This window comes from Salmo trutta, chromosome 30 (assembly GCF_901001165.1).
Source record: "Salmo trutta chromosome 30, fSalTru1.1, whole genome shotgun sequence".
NCBI lineage: Eukaryota > Metazoa > Chordata > Actinopteri > Salmoniformes > Salmonidae > Salmo > Salmo trutta.
Genome location: NC_042986.1, coordinates 27,025,283 through 27,038,923, shown reverse-complemented (window position 1 = coordinate 27,038,923; position 13,641 = coordinate 27,025,283). Strand labels below are relative to the sequence as shown.

The 13,641-nt window shown below is 42.7% G+C and overlaps 1 protein-coding gene across 1 annotated transcript; it reads right to left on the bottom strand.

Annotated features, from left to right (window-relative positions):
* Positions 1 to 1,491: 1,491 nt before the first annotated feature.
* Positions 1,492 to 13,371, bottom strand: spo11 (SPO11 initiator of meiotic double stranded breaks). The gene is made up of 13 exons (XM_029723606.1): positions 13,159 to 13,371; positions 12,046 to 12,159; positions 10,891 to 10,979; positions 10,387 to 10,453; positions 10,189 to 10,297; positions 9,776 to 9,862; positions 9,118 to 9,154; positions 8,853 to 8,962; positions 8,658 to 8,757; positions 8,200 to 8,237; positions 6,337 to 6,413; positions 5,709 to 5,820; positions 1,492 to 1,983 (listed from the first exon to the last, which is right to left on the bottom strand). Exons 1-13 carry the CDS (start codon positions 13,269 to 13,271, stop codon positions 1,864 to 1,866), a joined length of 1,173 nt encoding a protein of 390 aa, XP_029579466.1. The 5' UTR covers positions 13,272 to 13,371; the 3' UTR covers positions 1,492 to 1,863.
* Positions 13,372 to 13,641: the final 270 nt, after the last annotated feature.

Sequence of the window (13,641 nt, the reverse complement as noted above, 5' to 3'; positions counted from 1 at the left end):
TAAGTTGACTGTGCCTTCAAACAACTTGGAAAATTCCAGAAAATTATGTTATGGCTTTAGAAGATTCTTATAGGCAAATTGAGTTAATTGACAACAGTTGAGTCGATTGGAGGTGTACCTGTGGAAGTATTTCAAGGCCTACCTTCAAACTCAGTGCCTCTTTGCTTGACATCATGGGAAACTCTAAAGAAATCAGCCAAGACCTCAGAAAACAAATTGTAGACCTCCACAAGTCTGGTTCATCCTTGGCAGCAATTTCCAAACGTCTGAAGGTACCACATTCATCTGTACAAACAATAGTACGCAAGTATAAACCATGGGACCACGCAGCCATCATACCGCTCAGGAAGGAGACGTGTTCTGTCTCCTAGAGAGGAACGTACTTTGGTGCGAAAAGTGCATATCAATCCCAGAACAGCAAATGATCTTGTGAAGATTCTGGAGGAAACAGGTACAAAAGTATCTATATCCACAGTAAAACGAGTACTATATCGACATAACCTGAAAGGCCGCTCAGCAAGGAAGAAGCCACTGCTCCAAAACTGCCAGAAAAAAGCCAGACTACTGTTTGCAACTGCACATGGGGACAAAGATCATACTTTTTGGAGAAATGTCCTCTGGTCTGATGAAACAAAAATAGAACTGTTTGGCCATAATGACCATCGTTATGTTTGGAGGAAAAAGGGGGAGGTTCGCAAGCCGAAGAACACCATCCCAACCGTAAAGCACCAGAGTGGCAGCATCATGTTGTGGGGTACACTTCACAAAATAGATGGCATCACGAGGCAGGAAAATTATGTGGATATATTGAAGCAACATCTCAAGACATCAGTCAGGAAGTTAAAGCTTGGTCACAATTGGGTGTTTCAAATGGACAATGACCCCAAGCATACTTCCAAAGTTGTGGCAAAATGGCTTAAGGACAACATGGTCAAGGTATTGGAGTGGCCATCACAAAGCCTTGACCTCAATCCTATAGAAAATTTGCAGGCAAAACTGGAAAAAGCATGTGCGAGCAAGGAGGCCTACAAACCTGAGTCAGTTCCACCAGCTCTGTCAGGAGGAATGGGCCACAATTCACCCAACTTATTGTGGGAAGCTTGTGGAAGGCTACCCAAAATGTTTGGCCCAAGTTAAACCCGAATAGAAAGAGGATTGGGAGGCCTCGGTGCACAACTGAGCAAGAGGACAAGTACATTAGAGGGTCTAGTTTGAGAAACAGATGCCTCACAAGTCCTCAACTGGCAGCTTCATTAAATAGTACCCGCAAAACGCTAGTCTCAATGACAACAGTGAAGAGGCAACTCCGGGATGCTGGCCTTCTTGGCAGAGTTGCAAAGAAAAATCCATATCTCAGACTGGCCAATAAAAAGAAAAGATTAAGATGGGGAAAAAGAACAATGACACTGGACGGAGGAACTCTGCCTAGAAGGCCAGCATCCCAGAGTCACATCTTCACTGTTGATGTAAGTAAGCATTTCACTGCTACACCTGTTATTTATTAACCATGTGACAAATAACATTTTATTTGATTAACAACAAGTGGCAGGAAATTTACATTTTTAGTATCCACAGATACATTACCATCAAGGACACAGTCAATCACAGTCAATTGGCCACTTCAGGTAGACTGCTACTCTAATCTGGAATAATTTTGTAAAATATATCATATAATATAATGACCTAAAATAGTCAATAATATAAAAATGTGATGTAAAATGTTGTATCAGTTCACTATGTGACAGACTTGAGTAACTGACATATGCACAGACAGACACACTGCAACTGTACCGCATCCATACACGCTTGAATCCAGCCAAATCAAATCCCACATCCCACCATCCACAGAGGGGCAGTGTGTGATCATATCCAACCCCCGTAGCGCAGCTTGTTTGGCAGGTAGACGCGGCTGAGGAAATCAGGGGCTATGGAGGCCAGGGACTGGATCTCAGCTTTCACCTTGTTCTGTTGCATTATTTCCATCTGCAACAAGGACAAAACATGTCTTATTAAGAGATGTGCAAGAGGAAGATAGGCAAACAGAGTTCATCCTGGACCACCAGGTGTGATCTTATCTACCACAGAACAAAAATATAAACACAACATGTAAAGTGTTGGTCCCATGTTTCATAAGCTGAAATAAAAAATCCATAAACTGCCTCCAACGTCGTATTAGAGAATTTAGCAGTACTTCCAACCGGCCTCACAACCGCAGACTACGTGTAACCACGCCAGCCCACGACCTCCACATCCGGCTTCTTCACCTACGGGATAGTCTGAGGAGGGGTGTGCTGAGGAGTATTTCTGTCTGTAATAAAGCCCTTTTGTGGAGAAAAATACATTCTGATTGGCTGGGCCTGGCTCCCCAGTGGTTTCGCCTATGCCTTCTAAGGCCCACCCATGGCTGTACCCCTGCCCAGTCATGTGAAATCCATAGATTAGGTGCTAATTCCTTTATTTCAAGTGACTGATTTCCTTATATGAACTGTAACTCAGTAAAATCTTTGAAGTTTATATTTTTGTTCAGTATATTTCACAACAGAGCTAGTATCTCAAAGTATCACAAATACCAGGGAGCTGACAGCCCTCTCAAACACATTCCACTGTGCTGTGTCACACCTGCAAAATGGCTCAATTGTAGTAAAAACACACTCAAGAGAACGCTGCCTAGTCTTATAAAACAAGAGTGAAGGACTACAAGCGTACAGTTTCTTCAGAGGAGGGTAATGGAGACTAGGGACATGTTTACTTAACAGACCAACCCACATTGCATTCAACCATTCTCTGAACGGGTTGAGAGGTGGGAATACAAACTGGGCGACGCACACATTATCTTTTAAAACTTTCTTCTCCCTTATCTCTAATAACAGACTGACTGCAGTCTCTGCATCTGTCCTCGTGCTCCTAGACCTTAGTGCTGCTTTGATACCATCGATCACCACATTCTTTTGGAGAGATTGGAAACCCAAATTGGTCTACACAGACAAGTTCTGGCCTGGTTTAGATCTTATCTGTCGGAAATATATCAGTTTGTCTCTGTAGATTGTTTGTCCGCTGACAAATCAACTATAAATTTCGGTGTTCCTCAACGCTTCGTTTTAAGACCACTATTGTTTTCACTATATATTTTACCTCTTGGTGATGTCATTCGGAAACATAATGTTAACTTTCACTACTATGCGGACGACACACAGCTGTCCATTTAGATGAAACATGGTGAAACATGGTGAAGCCCCACAATTGCCCTCCCTGGAAGTCTGTGTTTCAGACATAAGGAAATGGATGGTGGCAAATGTTCTACTTTTAAACTCAGACAAAACAGAGATGCTAGTTGTAGGTCCCAAGAAACAAAGAGATCTTCTGTTGAATCTGACAACTAAGCTTGATGGTTGTACAGTCGTCTCAAAAAAAACTGTGAAGGACCTTGGCGTTACTGACCCTGATCTCTCTTTTGACGAACATATCAAGACTGTTTCAAGGACAGCTTTTTTCCATCTACGTAACATTGCAAAAATCAGAAAATTTCTGTCCAAAAATGATGCAGAAACATTAATCCATGTTTTTGTCACTTCTAGGTTAGACTACTGCAATGCTCTACTGTCACGCCCTGCCCTTAGAGATCCTTTTATGTCTCTATTTTGGTTGGTCAGGGTGTAACAGTGTAGGTTCCGTCCCTCTCTTCGCCCCAACCTGGGCTCGAACCAGGGACCCTTGCACACATCAACAAATGACACCCCACGAAGCACGTTACCCATCGCGCCACAAAAGCCGCGGCCCTTGCAACGCAAGGGGAAACCCTACTTCAAGTCTCAGAGCGAGTGACGTCACTGATTGAAACGCTATTAGCGCGCACCACCGCTAACTAACTAGCCATTTCACATCGGTTACAAGGGCGTGAGTTGGGGTGGGCATTCAATGTCCTTTTTTCTATGTTTGGTATTTCTTTGTTTCGGCCGGGTATGGCTCTCAATCAGGGACAGCTGTATATCGTTGTTGCTGATTGGGAGCCATACTTAGGCAGCCTGTTTTCCTTTGGGTTTTGTGGGTGGTTAATTTCTGTTTAGTGTTGTTACCTGACAGAACTGTTTTGGCTGTCGTTCGTTCCTTGTTTTGTTTAAAGTGTTCCATTAAAATATTATGATGAGCACTAACCACGCTGCGCCTTGGTCTACTCCATTCAACAGCCGTTACATCTACTTTCCGGGTACACAGATAAAGCACTAAATATACTTCAGTTAGTGCTAAACAAGGCTGCTAGAATCTTGACTAGAACCAAAAAATGTGATCATATTACTCCAGTGCTAGGCTCTCTACACTGGCTTCCTGTTATGGCAAGGGCTGATTTCAAGGTTTTACTGCTAACCTACAAAGCATTTCATGGGCTTGCTCCTACCTATCTTTCTGATTTGGTCCTGCTGTAAATACCTACACGTACACTACGGTCACAAGATGCAGGCCAACTTACTGTCCCTAGAATTTCTAAGCAAACAGCTGGAGGCAGGGCTTTCTCCTATAGAGCTCCATTTTTATGGAATGGTCTGACTACCCATGTGAGAGACGCAGACTCGGTCTCAACCTTTAAGTCTTTATTGAAGACTCATCTCTTCAGTAGGTTCTATGATTGAGTGTAAAGGTAAAACGGAAAGGCACTGGAGCAACGAACCGCCCTGCTGTCTGCCTGGCCGGTTCACCTCTCTCCACTGGGATTCTCTGCCTCAAACCCTATTACAGGGGCTGAGTCACTGGCTTACTGGTGCTCTTCCACGCCGTCCCTAGAAGGGGTGCGTCACTTGAGTGGGTTTAGTCTCTGACGTGATCTTCCTGTCCGGGGCCAGTGTCTCCCGACCCCGCCTGTCTCAGCTTCCAGTATTTATGCTGCAATAGTTTGTGTTGGGGGACTAGGGTCAGTCTGATTTATCTGGAGAATTTCTCCTGCCTTATCTGGTGTCCTGTGTGAATTTAAGTATGCTCTCTCTAATTCTTTCTCTTCTCTCTTTTTCTCTCTCTCGGAGGACCTGAGCCCTAAGACAACGCCTCAGGACTACCTGGCCTGATGACTCCTTGCTGTCCCCAGTTCACCTAGTCGTGCTGCTGCTCCAGTTTCAACTGTTCTGCCTGCGGCTATGGAACCCTGACCTGTTCACCGGACATGCTACCTTGTCCCAGACCTGCTGTTTTCAACTCTCTAGAGACAGCAGGAGCGGTAGAGATACTCTGAATGATCGGCTATGAAAAGCTAACTGACATTTACTCCTGAGGTGCTGACTTGTTGCACCCTCTACAACCACTGTGATTATTATTATTATTTGACCCTGCTGGTCATCTATGAATATTTTAACATTTTGGCCATGTTCTGTTATAATCTCCACCTGGCACAGCCAGAAGAGGACTGGCCACCCCTCGTAGCCTGGTTCCTCTCTAGGTTTCTTCCTAGGTTAAAGCCTTTCTATGGAGTTTTTCCTAGCCATTGTGCTTCTACACCTGCATGGCTTGCTGTTTGGGGTTTTAGGCTGGGTTTCTGTATAGTAATTTGTGACATCAGCTGATGTAAGAAGGGCTTCATAAATACATTTGATTGACTGCACACATTATCTTCTTTAACTTTCTTCTCCCTTATCTCTAATAACAGACTGACTGCACACATTCTCCCTTTCCATATTTGTATTGTATGTAAACCACTCATAAAAGGTAGCCCTCCCCCCTCTGACCTCTCTCTGCCAGGCAGGTTGGCAGGCCAGGTAGGGTCTCTTCAGCAGGCTGGTCAGTTTATTCTGGTCTCTCTGTGTGAGGGGGATCAGAGCATCCTCAGGTACTCTCAATCTAAAGTGCACAAGGGTTATGATCAGTACAGTTTTCAATTCAGTTAGTTCAGCAGATGAACAGTCATATTATGAGACATATACAAAAATATCTTAACTGTAAATAGCTTTGGATGATGGTCTTCTGAATGACCATATTAAGATAGAAATAATCATTCTGTTGCTACAAAGGAAATATCCTGACACAAAGTTACGGCTCTCTCCATTTCTGTCCAAACTGTATAAAATGTGGATGCTTTTGATTATGTACTGTACAGTTAGAGTCTTAGGAGGAGCAGGCTTGCAGACTACAATTAAACTTGACTTATGTCAAAACCCCCTTTTCAGGCTAAGACTGCCCTAGCTGACATATACTTAAAACTCAATATACACTCCAAAACAGCTCCTCAGGGAGAGAGAAACAAGCAAAGGCAACAGCAACAGAAACCAAAACAAACAATCTCCAAATCCCCAGAATATAATCCCAATTAGAGGTAGGGAGGAGGAAGGAGGAAGTAGCGAGTGGTTGTCTCCAAACCTCTGGAGGTCAGAGGGGAGGAGGCCTAGCCACATAACGCTGGGGACGGTCAGACTGTGGGCCTCAAATGACATGGCCTGAGGGGAAAAGATACACACACAGAAACACGTCAATACACAACTAGACAGATTGACAGGTTGACAAACTGTGCATAAAACACATATGTGAATACATACAACCATATACAGTTGCAAAAGTATTCATCCCCTTTGGTCGTTTTTCCTATTTTGTTGCACATGAACCTGTAATTTAAATTGATTTTTATTTGGATTTCATGTAATGGACATACACAAAATAATTCAAACTGGTGAAGTGAAATTAAAAATAAAAAACTAAACGGAAAAGTTGTGCGTGCATATGTATTCACCCCCTTTGCTATGAAGCCCCTAAATAAGATCTGGTGCAACCAATTACCTTCAGAAGTCACATAATTAGTTAAATAAAGTACAGATCAGGGTTGGGTTATAAAAAAATATCCAAAACTTTGAACATCCCATGGAGCACCATTAAATCCATTATAAAAAAATTGAAAGAATATGGCAAACCTGCCAAGAGAGGGCCGCCCACCAAAACTCACGGACCAGGCAAAGGGGGCATTAATCAGAGAGGCAACAAAGACACCAAAGATAACCCTGAAGGAGCTGCAAAGCTCCACAGCGGAGATTGGAGTATCTGTTCCTAGGACCACTTTAAGCCTTACAATCCACAGAGCTGGGCATTACAGAAGAGTGGACAGAAAAAAGCCATTGATTAAAGAAAAAAATAAGCATGTGGGAGACTCCCCAAACATATGGAAGAAGGTACTCTGGTCAGATGAGACTAAAATTGAGCTTTTTGGCCATCAAGGAAAACGCTATGTCTGGCGCAAACTCAACACCTCTGATCACCCCGAGAACACCATCCCTGCTGTGGGGATGTTTTTTATCAGCAGGGACTGGGAAACTGGTCAGAATTGAAGGAATGATGGATGACGCTAAATATAGGGAAATTCTTGAGTGAAACCTGTTTCAGTCTTCCAGAGATTTGAGACTGGGACGGAGGTTCACCTTCCAGCAGGACAATGACCCTAAGCATACTGCTAAAGCAACACTCGAGTGGTTTAACGGGAAACATTTAAATGTCTTGGAATGGCCTAGTCAACGACCAGGCCTCAATCCAATTGAGAATCTGTGGTATGACTTAAAGATTGCTGTACACCAGCGGAACCAATCCAACTTGAAGGAGCTGGAGCAGTTTTGCCTTGAAGAATGGGCAAAAATCCCAGTGGCTAGATGTGCCAAGCTTATAGAGACGTACCCCAAGAGACTTGCAGCTATAATTGCTGCAAAGGTGGCTCTACAAAGTATTGACTTTGGGGGGTGAATAGTTATGCACGCTCAAGTTCAGTTTTTTGTCTTATTTCTTGTTTGTTTCACAAGAAAAAATATTTTGCATCTTCAAAGTGGTAAGCATGTTATGTAAATCAAATGATACAACCCCCAAAACATCCATGTTAATTCCAGGTTGTAAGGCAACAAAATTGGAAAAATGCCAAGGGGGGTGAATACATTTTCAAGCCACTGACATGCATATCGTACATAAAATCACACACACATTCAGACACACAAGTCCACCTGGGGTATAATCATATAAACCAGAAACACACATGATCATAAATGCACTCACATACAAAAACCTCACACAAATGAGATCCCACGCAATCACTTTACTTTTACCCTTCATGTCACTTCAAATGCTCAGATATGGTTGACTGCTCCCCTTTTTCAACTTAGAGACCAGAATAATTACATATTTCTTGCACCGAGACACTGCACAAGCCACGTTGGATAATGTACAGGAATACACAGGCATGACAGGACTCACCACTGATCCGTACTTGTAGATGCACATGATCTCAATGCCTGGGAAAATGAGAGAAAGACAGAAAGAGACACGATACAATCCCCACCATACCAGAGCAATTATCCTCTGAGATATGTAGCTAAGGGGACAGAGAACAAAGTAAAGTGTTACACATGCGACTCGCAATGTGATGTGAGGAGAGCGGAGGGGGGCAGAGAGGTGCTGTATGGAGAGGGACAGTCAGTCAGTGAGTCCAGGGGCCCCAGTGTGATGATTCCACTGGGCTAGAACACGCCAACACAATCCCCATTCTAACCACCCTGACACATCAGAGAGGCTTGTTGGCTAAGCAGGACACACAACCCCTGTGTGTGTGTATATGTGTGTATGTGTATATGTGTGTGTGTGTGTATGTGTGTATGTGTGTGTGTGTGTGTGTGTGTGTGTCTTTGATAGGATAAAAGAGTGGAGAGTATTACCATAAGGGTCAGCATCCACCAGAGCAAATATAGGGATGTGCAGGGTGTCCCAAAGCTTTCTCACCATCAGCCTGCTGTTCACATCTGGGACACCTTTACCCTGGCACAAACACATAACAGATTTACAATAAGTCATATGATTAACACATTACATTTAAAGCAATAGCTCAAAAGAAAACCATAAGTAGGACATACTGTGATCATGATGCAAGGAGATAGCTTGGTGCAAAAGTCATCATCGAGCAGTTTCTGGAAGGTGGCGTCCTTCTCAACTATCAAAACAAACTTAGCAGATGACACAATGTCTTGAGAACAGGTCAAGGTGAACACAAACATGACTGATGGACTCTTCCTCACCAATAGATAAGAGTGGGAAGAGTTAGTTAAAAGAGGAAGGAAGTCTTACAAACTCTTTACAATATTGCTGAAATATGAGTTCTGACATGATTATAAAGGATACTCCTGATCCCGCCAACATTAGAAGAGACTGGAGTAGCCTGAGAACACAATTAAGAGACACAATTATCAACATAGCAAGTTACTGTTAGCTTTCAAACAACAACAAAAATATAATGAGAAATGAATCTAGCTGTTTGGGTGTCAGTTGATTTACGCAACCCACAAACAGTAGATAGAATACAAGTAAACAGTTTAAGTTTTTTGGGTTTTCTGAACAATTATTCTATAAACCGAGTGATTAGTTCATTGGTTGAACCTGGAGATTGTGGCCAGAAAGAGGTGAACACAGGATTAATTAAGTTTGGCTGAGACTGACCTCTGTTATGTCATTGAAATGGGAGAGGTTTAGCACTGTTAAACATTCATAGCGGATGATGATACTGTATATTGTAACATTATAGGTATCTAACCCCTGAACAAGGCAGCTAACCCACTGTTCCCCGGGCGCCGAAGACGTGGATGTCGATTAAGGTAGCCCCCCACACCTCTCTGATTCAGAAGGGTTGGGTTAAATGCGGAAGACACATTTCAGTTGTACAACTGACTAGGTAACACCCTTTCCCTTTCCCTGACATTATATGCATATTCAACAGGCATATGACCATACTGTGTTGATGCTGAGATGTTGGGGGAATGTATTTAGTGTTAGTGGGACTTACAGTGGAGTTGGAGTGGCAGTCCACCTTGGTGCTGTCCTCCTCCAGGTAACACAGATCACCTGAGATGAAGCCCTTGGACGTAGCTAGCTGGAGACCGTTAATAAACACACACGTGCACACACAAACGACAATGCTTTTGAGTCAAGTTGAATTTCATTGCTCTTTGATCATGGAAATCATGGAAAATACATACACAGTTGCTTCCTGTACGAGGCAGAAAATAGGCAAAAAATATGAAAATAACTGAGCGCTTTCATGTGTTAGCCCTGAACTAATCATAACATGTCGTATCAAAAGGTATTTCCAAATGTTTAGTATGATTTTATTCAGTATCAGGCCATTGTTGCCTCCTCTTGAACTGAAATTGTACTCTCACAAACACACACACACACACTCACATACTATATACACACCACATGTAGTCTTCTGCGTGGAACCTTGAGCATGCAGGAGATGTCATCCACAATGGAATCGACAGTCCTCTGTGAACCAAAAAGCTGTGTGTCGTTGTAATAGATGTCCCTGTGGAAACAAGATAACTACTTCTCAAAGTAATGGTGTTAAGGCAAGAATGTATTTTTTTATGCGTTGGCTATCTGACAAGACATTACCTTTTTGTGGCATATACGTTGCTCTGCACAAGTTTGTAGATGATGGATAGAACCTTGAGAATGTGCCCTGCATAGAAAACCCAGTTAAACATCTGTATTATAGGCTACCAGTATATTGTAATATACCAGTACAGTCTAGAAAACCTTTCAATCAATCCCCTATGATATCTGATGATAGGTAATTTCATCATGAAAGTACTTAATGCAGGATTTTCTTTAGGATGGATAATGAAATCCATAGTGAATAACACTGATCCAGGAAAGCTTCTCTGACCATAATATTTCTGTCTGTCAGCAGCATAAGACATACCATGTCGTTGCAGTTTTTGCAATTAGTTCATGTAAGCCCAGAGAGGATAAGAATGAAAGCCACCTGAAGTAGGGCTGATTCAATTTCTTAGAGTAGTTTAAAGTTTGTGAATTTAAATCATTTTTTCTGTGTACAGCTGAGGGAAGGGGGAAGTGAGAGAGAGGGGGGGCAGTGGTGTGTGTCTTTCTTCTCACCAAATTTAGTGACAGACGAGGAACAGTTGCTCCGAACTGTGGTGACAGAACTTCCAGAAGTCATTTGAAGGCCAACGGCGTTGTCAAAACTCAAAGTTGGGAATGAAGACAAAAATATTATTCATTATTTACATTTACATTACATTTAAGTCATTTAGCAGACGCTCTTATCCAGAGCAACTTACAAATTGGTGCATTCACCTTATGATATCCAGTGGAACAACCACTTTACAATAGTGGGGGTTAGAAGGATTACTTTATCCTATCCCAGGTATTCCTTAAAGAGGTGGGGTTTCAGGTGTCTCCGGAAGGTGGTGATTGACTCCGCTGTCCTGGCGTCGTGAGGGAGCTTGTTCCACCATTGGGGTGCCAGAGCAGCGAACAGTTACAAAATCTGAACATTTGGTCTCCTATCTTTGATCAGCTTTGTAAAGGAGCCTGCTACCTTTATGATCCTTCTTAGAAGAATCCCAAACCCTGGGGGCTACCTGTGATAGGCCTCCCCCATACCTCGACTGTATTTCCTCTGTGAAACCTTTGCCTCCCTATCTGTGGGATTATCACATTTGAAAGGGCCGAGCCAGAATGTGCTTTAAGCTGTCAGGAGGTTTGATGTAGACTCAACCAGACAGTTCACTTTGTTCTAAGCATGAAATCTCCACAGCCTGTGCACATTAAAGACCTCCACAAACTGCCAGATTTGTGTGTGTGTTTGTATGTGTAGCTGGTGCTTTTTAAATATTTAATCAAACTGACACCTATTCAGTCAGGAAGTTATTTCAGCTTCAAGGATTACGGTTCAAAACTTTAGGTGATTCTATTGACACAATTTCCACCCCACAAATCCCTTTTGACTTCTTAGCTCTCTTACACATTCAGATAGAATGAGAGATCAAAGAACTAAAGGATTTCCTCCAAATGCATTTAACAGCAATTTAGACCACTTGCAGGACCTGACTTATCAAACTGAGTGCAAAGTTCAGTTTACACAACATGACCACTTATTTCAAATGTAATGTTACTGGGTTATACTGTATTTACATAACATAAATAAGACATCTGTTGTACAGATTTACGTGTTTATCTTGCTAAAGGTCAAACAGAGTGAGTATGGCCCAAAAGATTGACATTATAGTAACAAAGTGAGTGGCTTACCTTACATTGGCCCAGCTGGATCGGTTGGGTAGGACCAAAACTGGAGCTTCATCTTTGGACAGACTGGTGACTATCTCTAGAATCACCTTTTCAATGAGGATTAAAACTTCCTGGCTGAGCATAAGAAATGACCAAATAAACCTTGGTGATAGGTCTAACTAGTAGTAGCCAGTAACTAATGGGAAAATCGGTGGACCACAAATTCAAAACTGATTCAAACAATCCTATCATTTTTTCATAAGCCTAACCACATAAAATGCATCCTTTAAAGTTTCAACTCAATTATGAAAATAAAGGCTACGGCATTGTAAAAAATGCAAGCACTAGGCAAGTCAGTTAAGAACAAATTCTTATTTACAATGACGGCCTAGTGGGCTAACTGCCTTGTTCAGGGGCAGAAGGACAGATTTTTACCTTGTCAACACGTGTTAGGGTTGAACTGGCTATTTGTTTGCATAACCTATATAATATACCGGGGAAGCTATGCTACAATGTTAAGTATATAAACTACGGATAAGTCAACTGCTGAAGACAAGAACTACACCGGGCGACAGGAAGTGCGTCACTAGGCTGGGACCTGCCTGCACGCCGACGTTAGGGTGAGCAAGTTTAAACCACGCTCATCCTCGCCCTGACAGGCCAGCATTGAGCGTCAACTATCTCTGTCAGAGTATATAAGAGAGAACAATAGGATGTGACGTTCTCTTCTCTGTCTGCCCTGCGTGGTGTCACAGCGAGACCGTATACGAACATCATATTTTCCATTTGTACTATCATTCTATTGATGAATTAAATAATCATTGCAAAACTAAGTTGCATGGTTTGTGTATATCCTAATACCAGATTCGAATTTGCGCAACGTGACACACGGGGATTTGATCTTGCAACCTTTCGATTACTGGCCCAACGCTCTAACCACTAGGCTACCTGCCGCGCCATATTGTCTAGATTATAATAAGATGTTTATATGTAACCTAATAGCCTAGGCTAAGGGGCCCTGGCCCACACCAGCCTTATCAAACTGTGCTGTAGTTAGACCTAGCCTAGGCAAGGATATCACATCCGCAAGGGTTGTCTGTGAATCACACGGTGTAGAAAGAAAAATAGGCCTACCTGCTGACTTCCTCATGGCTGTGCTGAGGTTCCATCATCATATCAACATTTTCCAACAACTCAAGGCCGAAATTGTCAATTTCAACGAACTGTTCAGACATATTTGATTCCATTCTTGTGGCGGGATTTACAACGGAATTAAATTAATATGAATAGGGCGTCCGTACATGTATATGTTTACCGAGAGCAAACTCGCGCGTGGAATAATGTTGTTTGGCGCGAAATCAAATCCACACACAAGGGGTGTGTTCGTAAATTCAACCTAGAGTGCCAGAGTGTGATCGGGGTGCGCTCTGGGCGTTCGTAAATTCAGAGCATTGTCAGATTGTCCATTTATAAATTCGGGGCGTTCCGAGCGCACACTGGACGGTCTGGCCAGTGAGTAGGGTTGACCCATGCACCCAAGCTAACTGGCTAACGTTGGCTAGCTTGCTAGCTACTTCCAGACACGAACGAGAGAACACCTCACTCGCCAGAGCGAAT

Coding starts and splice junctions, on each gene's coding strand:
- spo11 (XM_029723606.1), bottom strand. CDS start 13,271: ATGGAATCAAATATGTCTGAACAGTTCGTTGAAATTGACAATTTCGGC. Junction 5,821..6,336: donor CTCCCCTCTGACCTCCAGAG/GTTTGGAGACAA, acceptor TGTGCACTTTAG/ATTGAGAGTACCTGAGGATG. Junction 1,984..5,708: donor AACCTGCCTGGCAGAGAGAG/GTCAGAGGGGGG, acceptor TCCTTGTTGCAG/ATGGAAATAATGCAACAGAA.